This window comes from Camellia sinensis, chromosome 2, assembly GCF_055761805.1.
Source record: "Camellia sinensis isolate YWXY chromosome 2, ASM5576180v1, whole genome shotgun sequence".
Classification (NCBI taxonomy): Eukaryota; Viridiplantae; Streptophyta; class Magnoliopsida; order Ericales; family Theaceae; genus Camellia; species Camellia sinensis.
In genome coordinates, this window is record NC_138962.1 from 35,250,058 (window position 1) to 35,269,530 (window position 19,473).

Genomic DNA, 19,473 nt, shown 5'->3' on the forward strand with positions numbered 1-19,473 from the left:
TCATAAATCTCCTCCGTTGCAACATTGGCAGACTTTTGATTTTGATCACCTTTGTTCTTATTCAATGTCGGGCAATCTCCCTTTGGATGTCCTTTCTTTCCACGGTTCCACCAACTCCGTCCCTTTCCAGTTCTTGACTTGCTTTAGTGTTTGGATTTTGATCTGTTGCGGTTCAATTTTTTTCCTAATGATCTTCCTCTGGCTTCCGTATTCAGGGCAAAACCTGATGTTTCCCTTAATTCCCTCATGTGAATTTTTCCACTCAGAATTAAATCTCGAATATCATTGTAATTCAACTTTTCTTTTCCTAAAGAATTACTTACTGTAGTTACAATACCATTCCAACTTTCTGGCAAACTAGATAGAAAAATCAAAGCCCTAACTTCATCATCAAATTTGATAGATATAGAACTCAATTATGTTACCACAATGTTGAATTCGTTCAGATGCTCAGCCACCGAAGCACCTTTTGTCATCCTCAGATTAAACAATCTACGCATCAAATAAATTTTATTTGAGGCAAAAGGTTTTTCGTACATGTTTGAAAGTGCCGCCATGAGACTCGCTGTAGTCTTCTCTTTCGCTATGTTAAACGCAATGTTATGAGACAACGTTAGCCGAATAATATCTAGCGCTTGGCAATCACGAATAGTCCACTTATGATCCTTCATCTTTTCTGGTTTCGTCCTTAAAAGGGGCTCATACAGTTTTTTCTGATACAGATAGTCTTTAATCTACATCTTCCAAAAGCCAAAATCTGTGTCATTGAATTTATCGATTTTAACCTTTTTGTCTGTAGCCATCACTCCCACTTGAACCAATGCTGTCATACCAGTTGTTAGGAATTGACCATTCCTAATAAAGATCGGCAAGACATGAAATAACAAACAAGAAAGAAATTAACGAATCTAACGAATCAAACAAATCACACACACAATGACACATGGATTTACGTGGTTTATCCCAGAATAGGATTACGTCCATGGCTGCTGCGGTTTTCACTATGATTAGAAAAATACAGCTCTCTCTTAACCTAAAAGAGGCGCCTCCTCATCTATTTATAAGTATAGAATTAGGGTTACACAGAAGCACATGAAAATCACGAAAGTACCTAGTGTTTGAGTGAACAATACTTATCAGAGTCCACCGACCCAACAGCAAGATAGAGAAGAAAGATAAAAGTCGGTGGTGTTGAGTGAAAGGGTCATTGCACAATGGATAGAAGTTATATGGGATCATATCAACGAGAAGGTTTGACACGTCGATACGATAGATACACTCGGTGTTAGGCTAGGTACGTTTTTTTGGTAAAAATAAACAATAGTTACTAGATAGAGGGACCACATTAATAAAACTTTAATAATTAAAGGACTAAATTGAAAACAAAAATTGAAGTTTAATGTTCAAAATAAATATTGAATAATATTTGCAGCCTAAATGTAAAATACCCATTGAAAAGGTAGATTATACAAATTTACATAAAAGATAAATTTGGTTTTAATGTGATTTCTCTATTAATTGTCGTTAATATTTTGGATAAAATGGCCACGTGTAACTCACGTTGAATTTTAGCGATTCTTGCATAAGAAAAAAATGAATAAATTATACTAATAATCCTTGTTATTTCTTGTAAATTTCATTTTGATCACAGAAAAAGCCACGTGCAACTTAAGTCGGATTTTTGCAATTTCCACATAAGAAAGAAAAATAAATAAATTATATTGGTTAGAGTGTAGTCAATAACGCCTTCATTTAAAAACTTTTTTTGAATGCGTGATTGACAATAACTGTGCAGAATCTTGACCATTCTTTTAAGTGTGATGTCAAAATTTGTTGAACTGGACCTCAAAACTATAATTGGTAGATTTTATTAACTAGTGTTAAGATTGCTTTGAATTTTTAAGAGATTTTTATTGATAAATCCATTCTAGAGTTGTTATAACCCATTAGGTCCACTAAAAAATATTATAACCTAATTAGTCCCATAAATTTTTCTGGATATTCCATAAGGTCCATTTTTCTAATTTAATATAATTTGTTGGACTATTTTGCCCCTATATATATATGTACAGTGTTAATACGTAAAAGGTGTCTGTTTCTTCGTTCATGCAGTTTGGCAGTTTCTATTTTACGCTTTTCATCATCAATCCAATTCCGAGAGATACGTTTATGTTTTGCATGCTCGTTGCAAGGTTTGGTTGTGCCAGGGTTTCGTCCTTGCTGTTGGAGTCTGGTTCTGTGGTTTGCGTGTGAAGACGACAAAGAGGAGTGTGTTCGGTTGTTACATTTGCCGGATTATAACTAGTTCAAATCAGTTTTTTTCAACTTTCTGTACGATTGTAGGATTGGATGATCAAGGTTAGTATCAATTTGGTTATGAATACATGTTCAGTTTATGGTTTCGTTCGTATAATGGATCAGATGCTCTATTTTTGGATTTATATGGATTGAATGCTCTGTTTTTTTAATTATATGCATTTTACGTGGTTATGTGGAGGGGAGTTCATTCGTATTATGTGAAGATTGTGTAGTTCTCATTTGACTTCGATGCATGCGTAATGAGGCTCGGTGTGGATGATTTGATTATCAGTATATATATCAATGTCAATCTGCACATTTTGTGAATGGGGAATATGTGAAGAATGTGGATGTTCTCATTTTAAATTGATGTTTGCTTAATGAGGCTCTGTGAAGATTGTTAATAATTATTTGAAGATTGTTAATGTTCTCATTTTACTTTGATGCTTGCTTAATGTTAACATCTTGTTAATATCAATGTGAAAGTTTACATCCTCATAAACTGATGTGAATGTTCACATCATTATACACTGATGTGAATGTTCACATCATTATATTATGTGAAGATTGTTGTTGTTGTCATTGGACTTTGATGTTTGCTTAATGTTGACATCTTGTTAATAGTAATGTGAATGTTCTCATCTTCATATTGTGAATTATGGATTTAGCAGTTGGAATGTACACGTAGTCATCTATTTTTTGCGCAATGTGAATTTTCATATCGATTTTCATTACTGTTCATTGTTGTGTTTTTGTGTTTTTACAGGAGATGGATACCTTTATGCTATTGGTGTGTACATATGGTTGTAGTACAACTGTAATAAATGTTGCCCGCGCAATGTGTTATTCTCGTTTGGTGGAGTGTTTGTGTGAGAAATGGGATGAGTTGTCTGCTGGTTCTATTTCATTGTTCTGTAAACTACCTGGGATTAATAAGTGTCATTTGGACAATGAGGAAGAATTTCAGAACATGGTACTGCTTACTAAATCAATGGGGGTACAACATGTAGAAGTTGTGGTTGAGTTGAAGGGTGATATTGGTCAGTCAAGTAGTTTGGGATTGCTGCGTGTGGGGGTTGAGGATGAAATTGATGCACTACGGAGATTTTGCCACCATAAGGAGAAGGTGTTGTTGTCAGCCCCTTGGGCAAATGGTATTACGCATGTAGGACAACGGTTTGTTGGAGGTGCACAAGAATTTCGTGACGTTTTATGTAAGTATGCGATCCAATGTGGGTTTAAGTTCACATACATGAAGAACGAGACAACAAGAGTTACGGCTGTGTGTGCGATGCGGGAGGAGAGGGGGTGCTTGTGGGCTATACATTGTAGAGCACAACGAGCAAATGATTTTTTCTACATCAAGAGGTTTAGTGATGTGCATACTTGTGGTACGGATGTTCGAACATCGAAGAATCCGCGAGTTAGTTCGGATTTGGTGTCGAGTACCATATCTGAAATTGTGAGGGACAAGTCGTTGACTCGGCCGTGTGAAGTGGTGACTATTTTGAAGAGGGATTATGGGCTAGATGTGAGTTACCATGTCGTATGGTTGGGTGTGGAGAAAGTAAAGGCTGGTATCCATGGAGATCACTCGTTATCGTTTGACCAGTTGCGGTGGTATTCGGATGCTGAGATGCGGTACAATCCGGGGAGTTATGTCAATATTGACTATGATGCGAGTAGTCAACAGTTTTGTCGCTTCTTTGTGTCATTCGCTGCGTGTATTTCTGGGTTCAATGCTTGTCGGCCTTTATTATTCCTGGATGGAACATTCCTCAAAGGAAAGTACAAAGGTCAGCTACTTGCGGCAACGGCGAAAGACGGGAACAATGGTTAGAAGTTTTTTTTACCTGTCTATTCATGTCAATATTCGCTCTGAGCAGCGTAGTCTGGACGAAAGAGTGATTGCTAAATTATAAGTAATGTGAACATTCACATCAGTGACATTAGTATGCACTGATGTGAATGTTCACATCTTTGTCTGCTACTGACAGAAATGTTAACATCAGACTGATGTGAATGTTCACATCAGACTTATTACACTCTTATGTGAATGTTGACATCAGTGTATACTAATGTTAGTTGATCTATTAATGAACAGTACTGTGAATGTTAACATTTTCAGTGACTCAACAAGTAGGGGTGAGCATGGTCCGGATTGGACCGGATTGGGATAAAACCAGGACCAATCCGTTATTTACGGTTCCTAAAAAATTGGAACCAAACCAATCCGTTTAAATCATGGAACCAATCCGAACCAATCCATTTAAATACGGATTGGATCGGTTTAGGACCACGGATTCACATAATTAAATAACAAAAATATATATATAACACTTGAATTTCATAAAAATATAAACATAGCGCTATATTAGTTCCATAATAGCAACATGTTTTTCTATAATAACGACATACTGTTCTAGAATTTAAACAACCATAAGAAAATTGGTTTCACCATAAGTATTTAGACCATTGCAAATTAAAACTTAAAACTAACAAACAAAAGTAATAAAAGAAGATATTATACGATTTTAGGTTTGAGTTTAGATTTTACATAGAATAAGAAAAGATACTATGGGGGAGGATGTATAATAAAAATATAGACTATTTGTATACGGTCCGGATCGGTTCCAATTCGGAACCGTGGGATTCAATCCGGAACCAATCCGTGAACTACGGATTTTTAATTATTCAATCCGGAACCGAACCACGGATTCAAAAAACCAATCCAAACCTATCGGATTGGACTGGACTGGATCGGATTACGGATTTCACGGATTCCTTGCTCAGCCCTATCAACAAGCAACAATGAATTATTAATGGTCGTTAATGTGAATGTTCACATCGTTGATGTTTACGAACCTGAATCCGAAAATAGAAATAGTAAAGAGGGCAATGTACATATGAACATTCACATGACCTGTTTCGTTTATACTATTTTTCTATTCACTTTGGAATATTGTGAACAGTTGTGTATTGGTGTTGTGTTGTAGGTCTGTTTCCTGTTGCATTTGCAATTGTTGATTCGGAGACCACGGCTAATTGGTCGTGGTTCTTGCATGAACTTGGGAAGGTTGTTGATGGGAAGCGCCATATTACTTTTATTTCGGATCGTAATCTTGGTCTGTTAGAAGCTATGCCAAAGGTGTTCCCATCGGCTCATCACGGTTATTGCTTACAACACTTGAAGAGCAATTTAAGAGACCGGATGAAAGGAATTGATAATGGATTCAGGGATCACCTAGTAAGGAGTTTGGGTGACTGTGCCTACGAGCCAACTGTGGTAGGGTTCCATGAAAAGCTTGCAAAATTAAAAGAGGAGGGTAAACAACGAGCTCATAATTTTTTCAAGGACTTAGCACCTGAGCACTGGGCAAATTCATACTTCAGGTAATAACAGTTTCCTAAGGTGTTCCATTTTTGAAGTTTAGAATGGTAGTGATGTGAATTTTCAGTTTATAATGGTGACAATCTTCGAATTGTGTTTCATCTTCAATGTAAATGATGTGAATGTTCACATCTGCTAATGATGACTGATGTCATGTTCACATCTGCTAATTTGTCAAATAGTCATGCAATGTATTACAGATTTGAATGTTGACACGTGTCATATTTTATTATTGTTGTTAACATTCACATATGTCTATCATTTAAGTTGAGAACGTAATAACCATGTAATGTGAACATTCACATTATTAAAACCTGGTAGCAGATGTGAACATTCACATTATTATACCCTGATGTGAATGTTCACATCAGTGTATACTAATGGCAGTACTGTGAACGTTCACATCTGTCAACATTAATGGTCAGGCCTGTTAAATTCCGTATCGTACAATGTTTGTGATATACTGTGCAGGGGCATGCGTTATGGGGAGATGACATCCAATGTGGCGGAGTCATTTAATAACTGGATTAAAGAAGCACGTAATCTTCCTATCACTCAAATGGTGGACAAAATTCGTACTCAGTTGATGCGGCAAATGTCTGCACGGCGTGACCAAGCAAACAAATGGAATGAGATTATTTGTCCGACATTCGAAACAAGGCTTATGGATTCGTTCAATGACAGCAAGTCTTGGCAAGTTAGCAAAGCCAACGAGGATGTGTTTGAAGTTCATTCGATACCATCGGTTACAGTTGATGTTGCGAGGCGTACATGTTCATGCTTCAAATGGCAAATCAACGGATTCCCGTGTGACCATGCTGTTATTGCCATTCAAAAGAGCCGCTACAATCTCAATGATTGTGTAGAACATTACTTTCATGTAGAGACATATCGTGCAGCCTATTCGGGAGCCATATTCCCTATACCATCGGTGGAGAAGCCGCCTTTTGATCCCACGGACTTTACTATATACCCGCCTACCGTGAAAAGACCACCCGGAAGGCCGAAGAAGAATAGGATCCCATCAAGGGGTGAGAAACTGAAGCAAATAAGGTGCGGGAGATGTGATAAGTTGGGGAGCCATAATCGAAAATCATGCACGGAGCCGATATAAGATGTACCTTTTTTCATTTCAACATTGTATTTTACATTGGATTCTTATATTCATTTTTGAAATAAGATTGTGTTGTGTTGGGAAACATTGGGTTGCAATAAGATTACGTTGCGTTGGCAAACATAATAATGCATTAGTGTTTGATTTGTGTTTTATTTTTACTTTTTTAAGGTACCAATCTGACATTTATGTTGGGTGTGTTTTGGATGAATGCATGCTGTTAACATTCACATTATGTGAATGTTCACATTGTTCAACTTTGAAACATTTCTGTGGTGGGAATGTTCACATTGTTGTTACTGTTAAAAGCAATGTTTACATCAATGTAACCATTCGCATCATCAACTCATAAGATGTGAATATTCATGAGATAATTGTTGCCATTCGCATAATCAGAAGTTATGATGTGAATATTCACATCATCAAATTGTTAGATGTGAATATTGACTTGTGTTAAGAAATATCATAATCACACCTGTCATATTGTGTTACATGAACACTTTAAGCAATATTCACATCCATGTAGTATGGTTTAAAATAGAAGAAAGTGTACGATCATTCTGTGATGTGAACATTGACATCATGTCATGTGTATCCAAACAAAAAAAAAGAAAATACAATCTCAATGTACACGACCAACGCAAAATAGGCCTGAAAATGCATATACATATATTGACTGAAAAGTATCTGTACAAGCAGTGATATAGACTTCATTTACAATTAAGCTAGTGAAACTAAATTGTCTTAACTGTGGATAACAGATTTGGGTAACAGTGATAGGTGGACACCCCCCACCTATAGGTTTTCACATTGCACTGTCTTTCTGTGGTTCAGAAAAAGGTGTACTAATGAGTCTCTTATTTGACACCATTCAAAGCGATCTAGGCTGGCAACAATGTCTTCACGATATACATGCGCCCTCATGATGTAACAAACTGCAGGCCCACAATCCACCCTGAAAATGCAAACTTCTTGTTAGATTTTGAAATTAAGGTGGGTAAAGGTTGTGGAACATGTGTAGAAATCGATTTTAGGCTTACAAATTTGATGCTTGCTGGGGACAGATGTCCACTGATATGATTGTTTTCGAAGTATTTTGGCTTGATAAATTGGTCCATAATGGTGATGACGGTCCAATGTTGTGCACCAAAGCTGTGATGTAGTCCCTCTGCCAACAATGAAATTTCATATTAGGAACCAACCAACATAGGGCATACGTCCAAGTTCAAATATTACACATCACGACAAGTATTGTTTTTGACAGCCACTTACCAGTATTTGTGCTTTGTCAATATGTGGGTCATGTATGCCTTCTCTTAGGCGCAGTGAGTTATAATGCCTCCATACATTCTCTTTCACGTCGTACACAACAATTGTCCAGTGAAAGTTGTCGTGTAATGGGAAGATTAAGAATCTCTGGCCTTGATACTCCTTGATGTGTACATCAATTAGTTTATTCCTCTTGTGGGGGGGTACTGTTCAATGATTTTTCGCACACAAAGGGCATACAATGATGTACTAAGTATTTATATCGATGTTTGGTGTTAATGATTTGAATGTTCATCTGCTAATGGTGGGTGATGCTACTGATGTGAATGTTCACATCTGTTAGTGTGAGTAATGCTACTGATGTGAATGTTCACATCTGTTAGTGTGAGTAATGCTACTGATGTGAATGTTCACATCTGTTAATGTCAGTGATATTACTGGTGTGAATGTTCCCATTTGGTAATAGTGGGTGATGTTACTGATGTGAATGTTCACATCTGTTAGTGTGAGTAATGCTACTGATGTGAATGTTCATATCTGTTAATGTCAGTGCTATTACTGATGTGAATGTTCCCATTTGCTAATGGTGGGTGATGTTACTGATGTGAATGTTCACATCTGTTAATGTGAGTAAATACTGCTGATGTGAATGTTCACATCTGTTAATGTGAGTAATACTGGTGATGTGAATGTTCACATCTGTTACTATGAGTTATATTACTGATGTGAATGTTCACATGTGTATATCATTTAAGTTAATCAACATAATAAGCATATAATATTCAATGCGAATGATGTGAATGTTCACATCTGTCAATGTGAATCTTCTCAAAGGTCATTTTATGTTTTTGTTAACATTGACATCTGCCTATTACTTAAATTAACAATGTAAGCATGTAATGCTGAGAATAACATCCACATGTATGGAGACATAATCAAAATTAAAGTCTAGTGGTTACCAAACATGTGCTTGTAAAGATGAATGATGAATCTTCCAAACTTGGGTTGACTAGCCCTTGTAGTTCAAGTAGAATTTCACCATAAGCATCTATCACCTGCAGAACCGGAGGGGTGGCAGTACATTATTTACAGTGTCTTCACTCTATGTGTATGTGTGTGTGTGTGTGTGTGTGTGTGTGTTTTGTACACTTTTACAGTTGCCATACGTTGTTGGTTATTGATTCTTCCTTGATGAGGTGTATGATGTCATCAAAATACACATGTTTAGTCTTTGAGTCCCCTTGCCACACTAGCAACCTGTGCATTGTGATTACAGAAAATTTTAATGTCAACATTGCACATTTATGAAATGGTCTAATTTATTAAGTATGTATGTGAACTGAACATGATGGAAAAAAAAGCAGTTGGGGATATGTAAGATCACTTACTCATCACCGCCGTTCTTGTGCAAATTTTGGACTTTTTGCTTGTTGAGTTTGTTCATGTTAGCCCAGACCTTGAGTTTGTTGTTCAAGGATAACTTCTTGGACTTTGTTGGCTGCTTTTTTGGTGGTTGCTTGTCTAAATCTTGTGCAATTTGGACTGCATGTGATTTCTGTTGGGCTCCCTCTTTCCCTTTCTTCTGACCAGGCAGGTTGGGGTATTCAAACTCGTCCAACCTGTGTTCTGTCCTTACCTTCTGCTTTATGCGCTTTACCCTTGATGGGGGGCTGATAACGTGTTCCAATACTGCAGTGGGATTGTTGTTAAGGCTGTCATGAGCCTTTTGTGCTTCAACTTGAGTGATGATGTGTACGGACTGATCGTCAAAAAGGTCTTCAAGTATTGTTTTTTCACATTCCAAGTTGATGACCAACTTTGTCAGCCGCTGAATTTCTGTATCTTTCCACTCCATGCAAGTCTTCATGTGTATGTCCACATTGGATGAGCCCGATTGGTCAAATAGTTTGGCTTCAAGGGCAGCAATCACCCTTGCCCTCAACTCCCACGATTCTTCCAACTGTTTGTATTTCGCTTCCCATTGCCGTACAAGAGCCCAAGCTTTTTGGTTTTCTTTCATGAGTACTTCCACAATGTCGGGCTCAGTTGGTTGTGCTATGATGATTCCCTTCTCAGCATTGGGGGTGCTACAGCTGGGGTTGATATAATGTCCAACATCATTCAGGTCCACTGCATCAACAGAAAATGCATCCCTGTCATCACTGCGTTGACTGTCTTTGCTTTGATCCTCATTGCTTTCATCTTTTTTTGCTACTGCACTTGACTCCACATTCAATTTTGTGTGACGATAAATCTTCGCTTCAGTTGGTGATGCCATTAGCTCGCCGCCATATACCTGCATTTCCAGACAGTATGTTAGTTAGATAGTTCCTCGTCGCACTATTTGAATAAGCACAATATATTTGGTTGTACTTCTACCTCATTTAAACCTAGCTTAGCCAGAGTTATGGACTTCATGTTGCTATGTAAGGCTGTGAGGTCCCATTTTACGCATCGTGGAATGGCATTGGGGTTGTGGGGTTGTAAGATTGTTGTATGCTCACACAGCCAATACTGAAACAAATAACAAATATCAGTAATTTGAATGTTCATATGAAATTAACATTGATGTGAATGTTTACACCACTGGTGCAGTAATGTGAATGTTCACAGTGCACCACTAGGCCAGTAATGTGAATGTTTACATCACTTAAAACTGATGTGAATGTTCACATCCGATGATGTGAATGTTCACATCTGCTAATGTGGAGTAATGTTACTGATGTGAATGTTCACATATGTTGAGTGATACTACTGATGTGAGTGTTCACAACTGTTAATGTGAGTGATATTACTGACCTGAATGTTCACAACTGTTAGTGTCAGTGCTATTACTGATGTGAATGTTCACATTTGCTAATGGTGGGTGATGATACTGATGTGAATGTTCACATCTGTTCAAGTCTGTGTTATTACTATGTGAATGCTCACATTTTGCTAATGGTGAGTGATGTTACTGATGTGAATATTCACATCTGGTAATGTGAGTGGTACAACTGGTGTGAATGTTCACATCTGTTAATGTGAATGTTTACACCAGCATCTACTAATGTGTGTTTTGTACATTACTGAAACAGTTATGCGAATGTTTTCATCAATGTTGTCAACTTCCACACCAAAGCTGAGAAATGTGAACATTCACATCAGAGTGTTCAGAGCCCGTATATGTTCATATTAAACATAGAATAAGTTGTATGAGATTTGATTTACCATTAACAACATCACACATCCGGTGACTCGTCCTGGTTTTCCACAGTTTTGGCCCAATGAACCCATCAAGGTTGCCCGGATGCTCTCAGCCCAATCATACTCGATCATCTTGTGTAATGGGTCCATGTATGAGTAGAAAACCCATCCAATTGTTTCTCCGGATGTAGAAAAGAATAGCTTGACGCATGCATACATGCAAACTAATCTTGCGACCTCCTCATCGTCATGTTTTTTTGTGCCCTTCAATGCTTCCCTCAGAATTTCTCGTATTTTGGCAGCACTTAACCGGCTAACATCCTTGCACATTCGGTGTATGATGCCAGATGTTGGTTTTGCACCATAAGAGAGGTCCATCGACTTGGTGCCGCAGTCCACCCCAAAAATCAGTGATACGTCGCTTCTAAAAATCTGGATGTTCTTATCCCCAATGTAAAACCTTCCACTAGATTGCTTGAATGTTTGTACTATACGTACAATCACATCATCATATTTCATGCAGTGGTTGAGGTCGATTCCGTTACTGATCAACCTATCAAATAATGGCCAGAATGGTGTTTTTCTAAGGCACTTCAATTGGCCACTTGTAAATTTGGTATCCTTTAACAGTTTGACCAGTCCAGTTAGATTTGACCGGTAGTTCACTTTTTTCATGTTCATTTCTTCCGGAACAGCTGTTTGATCAGGCTTGGTTTTGAAACGGGATTCCCCTCGCTTTCGCTTGCCATGAACTTTATGGGGAAGACCTGTGTGTTCAAATGAGCACATGTAATTGGTTGAAACACAGAGGATGGAACTCGAAGCAGCAAACAACATTCAACAACCAGCATTGACAGTAATTGGAACATTGACATTATTATACACTGATGTGAATGTTCACATCAGTGTTTATTACTGTAAGTTTACCCAGTAATCAATACTAATGTGAATGTTCACATCATCCATGTTTGAAAAATAAATTCGGAAAACGACAACAGTTACTGGGCAATGTGAATGCTTACATGGGTGATCACATTATGTTATAATTTGCTAAAAATCAAAGGGGGGAACCAACAGTGCAAAACTACACCCAATAACACAAACAACTTGGGCATTGATGTCACAATGTGAATGTTTACATCATGCTCCATCACAGTGTTGAGTGAAGTTTGGAGGTTCTGACATTAATGTGAACATTCACATGATGTGAACATTCACATCAGTGTGTACTACTCTAAAATTACCCAGCAATCAATACTAATGTGAATGTTCACATCAGCCATGTTTGAAAAATAAATTCGGAAAACGACAATAGTTACTGGGCAATGTGAATGCTTACATGGGTGATCACATTATGTTATAATTTGCTAAAAATCAAAGGGGGGAACCAACAGTGCAAAACTACACCCAATAACACAAACAACTTGGGCATTGATGTCACAATGTGAATGTTTACATCATCCTCCATCACAGTGTTGAGTGAAGTTTGGGGGTTCTGACATTAATGTGAACATTCACATGATGTGAACATTCACATCAGTGTGTACTACTCTAAATTTACCCAGCAATCAATAGTAATGTGAATGTTCACATCATCCATGTGGCCAAAAACAAATCCCGAAAACTACAACAGTTAGAGGCCAATGTGAATGTTTACATATATTTTTACAAAATTAATTCCGAAAATATCTATGTTTACAAATTCAAATCCGAAAACCAGAGGGTGTATGTATACATCAATGATGACATTATGATTGAGAAGCAGAAGGTGAAATGGTATTCCTTACTTTTGTTCGTCATGGTTGGTGGGTATGGATCACACTCAGTGGATAAAATAAACTCAATGGGGCGACAACAATCTTCGAACGACGAAGCACCCTCCTTCCGATGTGAAGCTTCGCAGTGGTGAGACGAAGAGGAATCTAGGGTTACTGGAGGCAATATCAGTATCGTTTCGTCGATTGAGTTTTTGTTTTGGAAATTTTGTGGACTGAATATTTCGAATAGGAATGGGTTTTTGCATAATCGGTTTCACGCGGGAGAGGCGGAGAGGGTTATTTCGTCCTTTAACAATTAATGGACCTAATGGAATATTCAGAAACAGTTTGGGTTTTATGGAACAAAACTGTTATAAATAGGACTTATCAAAAAATGGCCCAATTTTTAAACCTTTTTAATTATTTTTTAGTTGAGGGTATTTGCAATCTAAACATAAAATGTTTTTGAAATTGCGAGTTGTATAAATTTAGGTAAATGATAAATATTGTTTCAATGTAAAATAACCACGTGCAACTCATGTGGGAATTTTAGCAATTCTACTACAAGGAAATAATAATAATAATTTACACTAGTGATTTCTATAGCTTCTTATGAATTTTACTTTGTCATGGAAATGACACGTGCGACTCATGAAATTTTAGTAATGTTCGGACAAAAAAGAAAAATAAATAAATTAAACTGATAATAGTGTAGTTAATGTCGCCTTCACTTAAAGATTTTTTTGAATGTGTAGTCGATAACCACTCCACAAACTCGTAAACTTTATAAATTTGATTATTAAACTACTAAACATTTTTTACATGATTGGCCTAAGACCATTATACAGTGGTGCTCTTATTATTATTATTGGTGGTTTGTGTCTACTTTGTAGGCGGGCAATAATCACTAGGGAAGGGAATAGGACCAAAGATATTTAATACTTGAATGGTAATTACAAAAAGATTTTCAAAACCTCCATAACCACCGATCCCATTTGAACTCGAACCTCCGTAGCCTCCATAAACACCAATCCCATTTGAACTCGCTCTTTCATAGTGTCCATAACCTCCAATTCCATTTGAACTCAAACCTCTATAGCTTCCAATCCTATTTGAAATTTTGAGTTGTATAAATTTAGGTCAATGATAAATATTATTTCAATGTAAAATGACCATGTGCAACTCACGTGGGAATTTTAGCAATTTTGACACAAGAAAATAATAATAATTTACACTAGTGATTTCTATAGCTTCTTATGAATTTTACTCTGTCATGGAAATGACATGTGCAACTCACAAAATTTTTGTAATATTCGGATAATTTTTTTTTAATTAAATTAATAAAAGTATGGTCAGTATTGCTTTCATTTAAAATTTTTTGAATGCGCAGTTGATAATCACTCCGCAACCTCATAACTTTTTAAAACTTGATTATTAAACTACTAAACATTTTTAACTCTTAAATTTTTGAAAAATTATTAGTTGGCCCAAGACCATCGTGCAGTGGTGCTCTTATTATTATTATTATTGATGGTTTGTGTCCACTTAGAGGCGGGCAATAACCACTAGTGACGGGAATAGGGCCAAAGATATTTAATTCTTGAAAGGTAATTGTAAAAGGAATATCAAAACCTCCATAACCACCGATCCCATTTGAATTCAAACCTCCATAGCCTCCATATATAACCACCAATCCCATTTGAATTTGATCCACCATAGCCTCCATAACCTCCAATTCCATTTGAACTTGAACCTCTATAGCCTCGGATCCTATTTGAAATTGTGAGTTATAAATATTGTTTCAATGTAAAATGACCACGTGCAACTCACATAGGAATTTTAGCAATTTTGACATAAGAAAATAATAATTATACCAGTGATCTCTATAGCTTCTTATGAATTTTACTTTGTCATAGAAATTATACGTGCAACTCACAAAATTTTAGTAATTTTTGGACAATTTTTTTTTAATTAAATTGACAAAAGTGTGGTCAATAACGCCTACATTTAATTTTTTTTTTTTTTGAATGTGTGGTTGATAAACACGCCGCAAGCTCATAATCTTTTTAAACTTGATTATTAAACTACTAAACATATTTTACACAACTCTTGAATTTTTGAAAAATTATTGGTTGGCCCAAGATCATTGTGAGGTGGTGCTCTTATTATTATTGGTGGCGGTTTGTGTCCACTTGGCAGGCAGGCAACAATGGCTAGTGACAGTAATGCGGCCAAAGATATTTAATACTTGAATGGTAATTGTGAAAAGATTATCAAAACCTCCACAACCACCATCCCATTTGAACTTGAACCTCCATAGCCTCAATAACCACCAATCTCATTTGAACTCGATCCTCCATAGCATCCATAACCTCCAATTCCATTTGAACTCGAACTTCCATAGCATCCGATCCCACTTGAAATTGTGAATTGTATAAATTTAGGTAAATGATAAATATTGTTTCAATGTAAAATGACCGCGTGCAACTAAGATGGGAATTTTAGCAATTTTGACACAAGAATATAATAATAATTTACACTAATAATTTCTATAGCTTTTTATGAATTTTACTTTTTCATGGAAATGACATGTGCAAGTCACAAAATTTTAGTAATTTTTGGACAAATTTTTTTTAAAATGATAAAAGTATGGTCAGTATCGCTTTCGTTTTAAATTTTTTTGAACGCGTGATTGATAATCACTCCGCAAGCTTGTAACCTTTTTAAACTTGATTATTAAATTACTAAATATTTTTTACATGACTCTTAAATTTTTGAAAAATTACTGGTTGTTCCAAGACCATCATGAGGTGGTGCTCTTATTATTGTTGGTGGTGGTTTGTGTCCACCTGGCAGGCGGGCAATAATGGTTAGTGACAAGAATGGGGCCAAAGATATTAAATACTTGAATAGTAATTATAAAAAGATTATCGAAACCTTCATAACCACCGATCCCATTTGGACTCGAACCTCCATAGCCTCCATAACCATCAATCCCTTTTGAACTCGATCATTCATAGCCTCCATAACTTCCAATTCCATTTGAACTCAAACCTTTCATAATTTCCAATTCCATTTGAACTCGAACCTCCATAGCGTCCGATCCCATTTGAAATTTTGAGTTGTATAAATTTAGGTAAATGATAAATATTGTTTCAATGTAAAATGATGACCACGTGCAACTCACGTGAGAATTTTAGCAATTTTGACACAAGAAAATAATAAATAATTTACACTAGTGATTTTTATAGCTTCTTATGAATTTTACTTTGTCATGGAAATGACACGAGCGACTCACAAAATTTTATTAATTTTCAGACAAATTTTTTTTAATTAAATTAATAAAAGTGTGGTCAGTATCGCTTTCGTTTAAAGATTTTTTTGAATGCGCGGTTGGCAACCACTCCGCAACCTTGTAACTTTTTAAAACTTGATTATTAAACTACTAAACATTTTTTTACATGACTCTTAAATTTTTGAAAAATTATTAGTTGGCCCAAGAGCATTGTGGTGGTTTGTATCCACTTGGCAGGTAGGTAATAATAGTTAGTGACGAGAATGGGGCCAAAGATATTTAATACTTGAATGATAATTGTAACAAGATTATCAAAACCTTTGTAACCACCAATCTCATTTGAACTCGATCCTTTGTAGCCTCCATAACTACCAATCCCATTTGAACTCGATCCTTTGTAGCCTCCATAACCTCCAATTTCATATGAAATTGTGAGTTATATAAATTTAGGTAAATGATAAACATTGTTTCAATATAAAATGACCACGGGCAACTCACATGGGAATTTTAGTAATTCTGACACAAGAAAATAATAATTTGCACTAGTGATTTCTTTAGCTTCTTATGAATTTATTTTGTCATGGAAATGGCACGTGCAACTCACAAAATTTTAGTAATTTTTGAGCCAAAAAAATTAATTAAATTGATAAAAATGTGATTAGTATTGCGTTCATTAATTTAAAGACTTTTTTAAATGCGTCATTGATAACCACTTCACAAACTTGTAACCTTTTTAAACTTGATTATTAAACTACAAAATATTTTTTACATGACTCTTAAATTTTTGAAAAATTATTGGTTGATCCAAGAGCATCGCGAGGTGGTGCTCTTATTATTATTATTGGTGGTTTGTGTCCACCTAACAAGCGGACAATAATGGTTAGTGATGGGAATGAAGTCAAAGATATTTAATACTTGAATGGTAATTGTAAAAAGATTATCAAAACCTCCGTTAGCCATCGATCCCATTTGAACTCGATCCTCCACAGCCTCCATAACCACCAATTCCATTTGACCTTGAACCTCCATAACCTCCATTTCCATTTGAACTCAAACGTCCATGGCCTCCGATCCCATTTGAAATTGTGAGTTGTATAAATTTAGGTAAATGATAAATATTGTTGCAATGTAAAATGACCATGTGCAACTCGTGTGAGAATTTTAGCACAAGAAAATAATAATAATTTATACTAGTGATTTGTATAGCTTCTTATAAATTTTACTTTGATATGAAAATGACATGTGCATCTCACGAAATTTTAGTAACTTGTAGACAAAAAAGAAAATAAATAAATTAAATTGATAAAAATATTGACAGTATCGCCTTCATTTAAAGATTTTTTTAAATGCGCGGTTGGCAATTACTCCATAAACTCATAATCGTTTTAAACTTGATTAGACTTCCAAACTCTTTTTACCTGACTCATAAATTTTAAAAAATTATTTGTTGATCCAAGAGTATTGTTAAGTGGTGTTCTAAATTATTATTATTGGTAGTTTGTGGCGACAAGAGTTACTTAGTGATGAGAATAGGACCAAAATATTTTATACTTGAACGGTAGTACTGCATGCACCAATTAGTGTACATATTAGTATACAAACTAGTGTTATTATTACTGACCTCACTTATTATACAAATTATAAACATTCAAAACTTTTAAAATTATGTTATGTTATCTGTTAGTATATTAATTAGTACATTAATTGATACATATAGCATTATTTTAATAATTTTTCCAAATTCTCTAACGTGACGTGCCACTGATTCAAAATGGCAAAATGAAGAAGTTTAAAGAGGCGTTTATTAAAGTGAAAAAATACATGTGATGTTTAAAAGGTTAGAGTGGAGAATGTTTTAACGCTAGGGCCGTTTTTTTTTTTATTATAAATGAACAATATTTACTAACTGAACCACATTAATAAAAAATTAATAATTAAATAACTAATATTGAAAAAATCTAAAGTTTATTGGCCAAAATAAATATTGAATAATATTTCAAGTATGCAAAAGTATAATTTATCTTCTTTTGGTTTACCATGTTTCTTAACTATATTATGTATAAGAAAAATATCAAATAATTCTTACTTTTTTAATAAAATTCTCATTAAATCCGATTCACACATGAATCAACTATCTCAACATATTGTTAATAGGACTTTATCAAGTAATTGATATAGATATATATATAAAATTTCCCAACCACAAGTTATATGATATTTGAGTTATAGTAAAATAGTACTACCAGTTTATCAATAAATAAACCCCTACTTTTTAGTCAAAGTTAATTAATTTCAAAACATTTTCATTTATTGTTTTCTTATTCAGCACTGGTAGGAAGCCCGAAAATCTGTGGCTCGAATGGCTCGAAATTGCCAAAACGACGTCATTTTGCTGCCAAAACGACGTTTTGACAGTTTCGAGGCATTTGAGCCACACATTTTGTGGCCCTCAAACATTATTCTTTCTTATTAGTCAACGTCATAAATGGTAAATCAATAATTAATTGCAAAATTTAACATTTTCATTTATTGTTTTCATAAGAAAATTTATTTGCATTATGACAAGACAAAATTTACCATTATTTTACGAATAAACCCCTACAATTTTCCTTCGAATTTTTTCTCCTACTAACCTCAACGTATGAAATCAAAAAAAAAATGGGATTCTAAGAAATTAATATTCTGTTTGTTTGGGTTAAAAAAAATATTTTAAAAAAATATTTTTTGAAGAAAATATTTTTCTATGTTTGGTGGTTGTGGTGGGACAAAGGTGGAGGTGGTGATAGTGGTAATGTGGCGACATTGATAAAAATTTTGTTCGGAAAATGTTTTTAACCTTTTAAAAGTGAAAAATATTTTTTACCCAAATAGACTTATTTTTCATTGATTATGAAAAATATTTTTCATTGAATTTTATTTTTCATTCTACCAAATGCCCAAAAAAAAAAGTTTTCCAAAAAAAGTTTTCTGCTCAACCAAACAGAGAAAAAGAAAAAGGAGAAGTGATATCTCAAAGCAAAATCTCTCCAACTACTTGGGATCAACAAAGAGGCCATCACTAAGAGGCCTTCAAAAAAAACTAAGGCCACCGCTAGATATTTTTACATAGGGGGTGTGCCACTACATTCCCATGGACATAGTTAAGTACCACCTCAGCAAGCCA

At 35.3% G+C, this 19,473-nt stretch overlaps 1 protein-coding gene across 1 annotated transcript; it reads left to right on the forward strand.

The window, feature by feature from the left end:
* Window positions 1-2,270: 2,270 nt before the first annotated feature.
* LOC114297132 (uncharacterized) lies at window positions 2,271-6,888 on the forward strand. Its single transcript, XM_082908175.1, has 5 exons — window positions 2,271-2,358; window positions 3,065-3,939; window positions 4,403-4,443; window positions 5,295-5,691; window positions 6,161-6,888. The coding sequence occupies exons 1-5, from the start codon at window positions 2,350-2,352 to the stop codon at window positions 6,801-6,803; spliced, it is 1,965 nt and encodes a 654-aa protein (XP_082764301.1). The 5' UTR covers window positions 2,271-2,349; the 3' UTR covers window positions 6,804-6,888.
* Window positions 6,889-19,473: the final 12,585 nt, after the last annotated feature.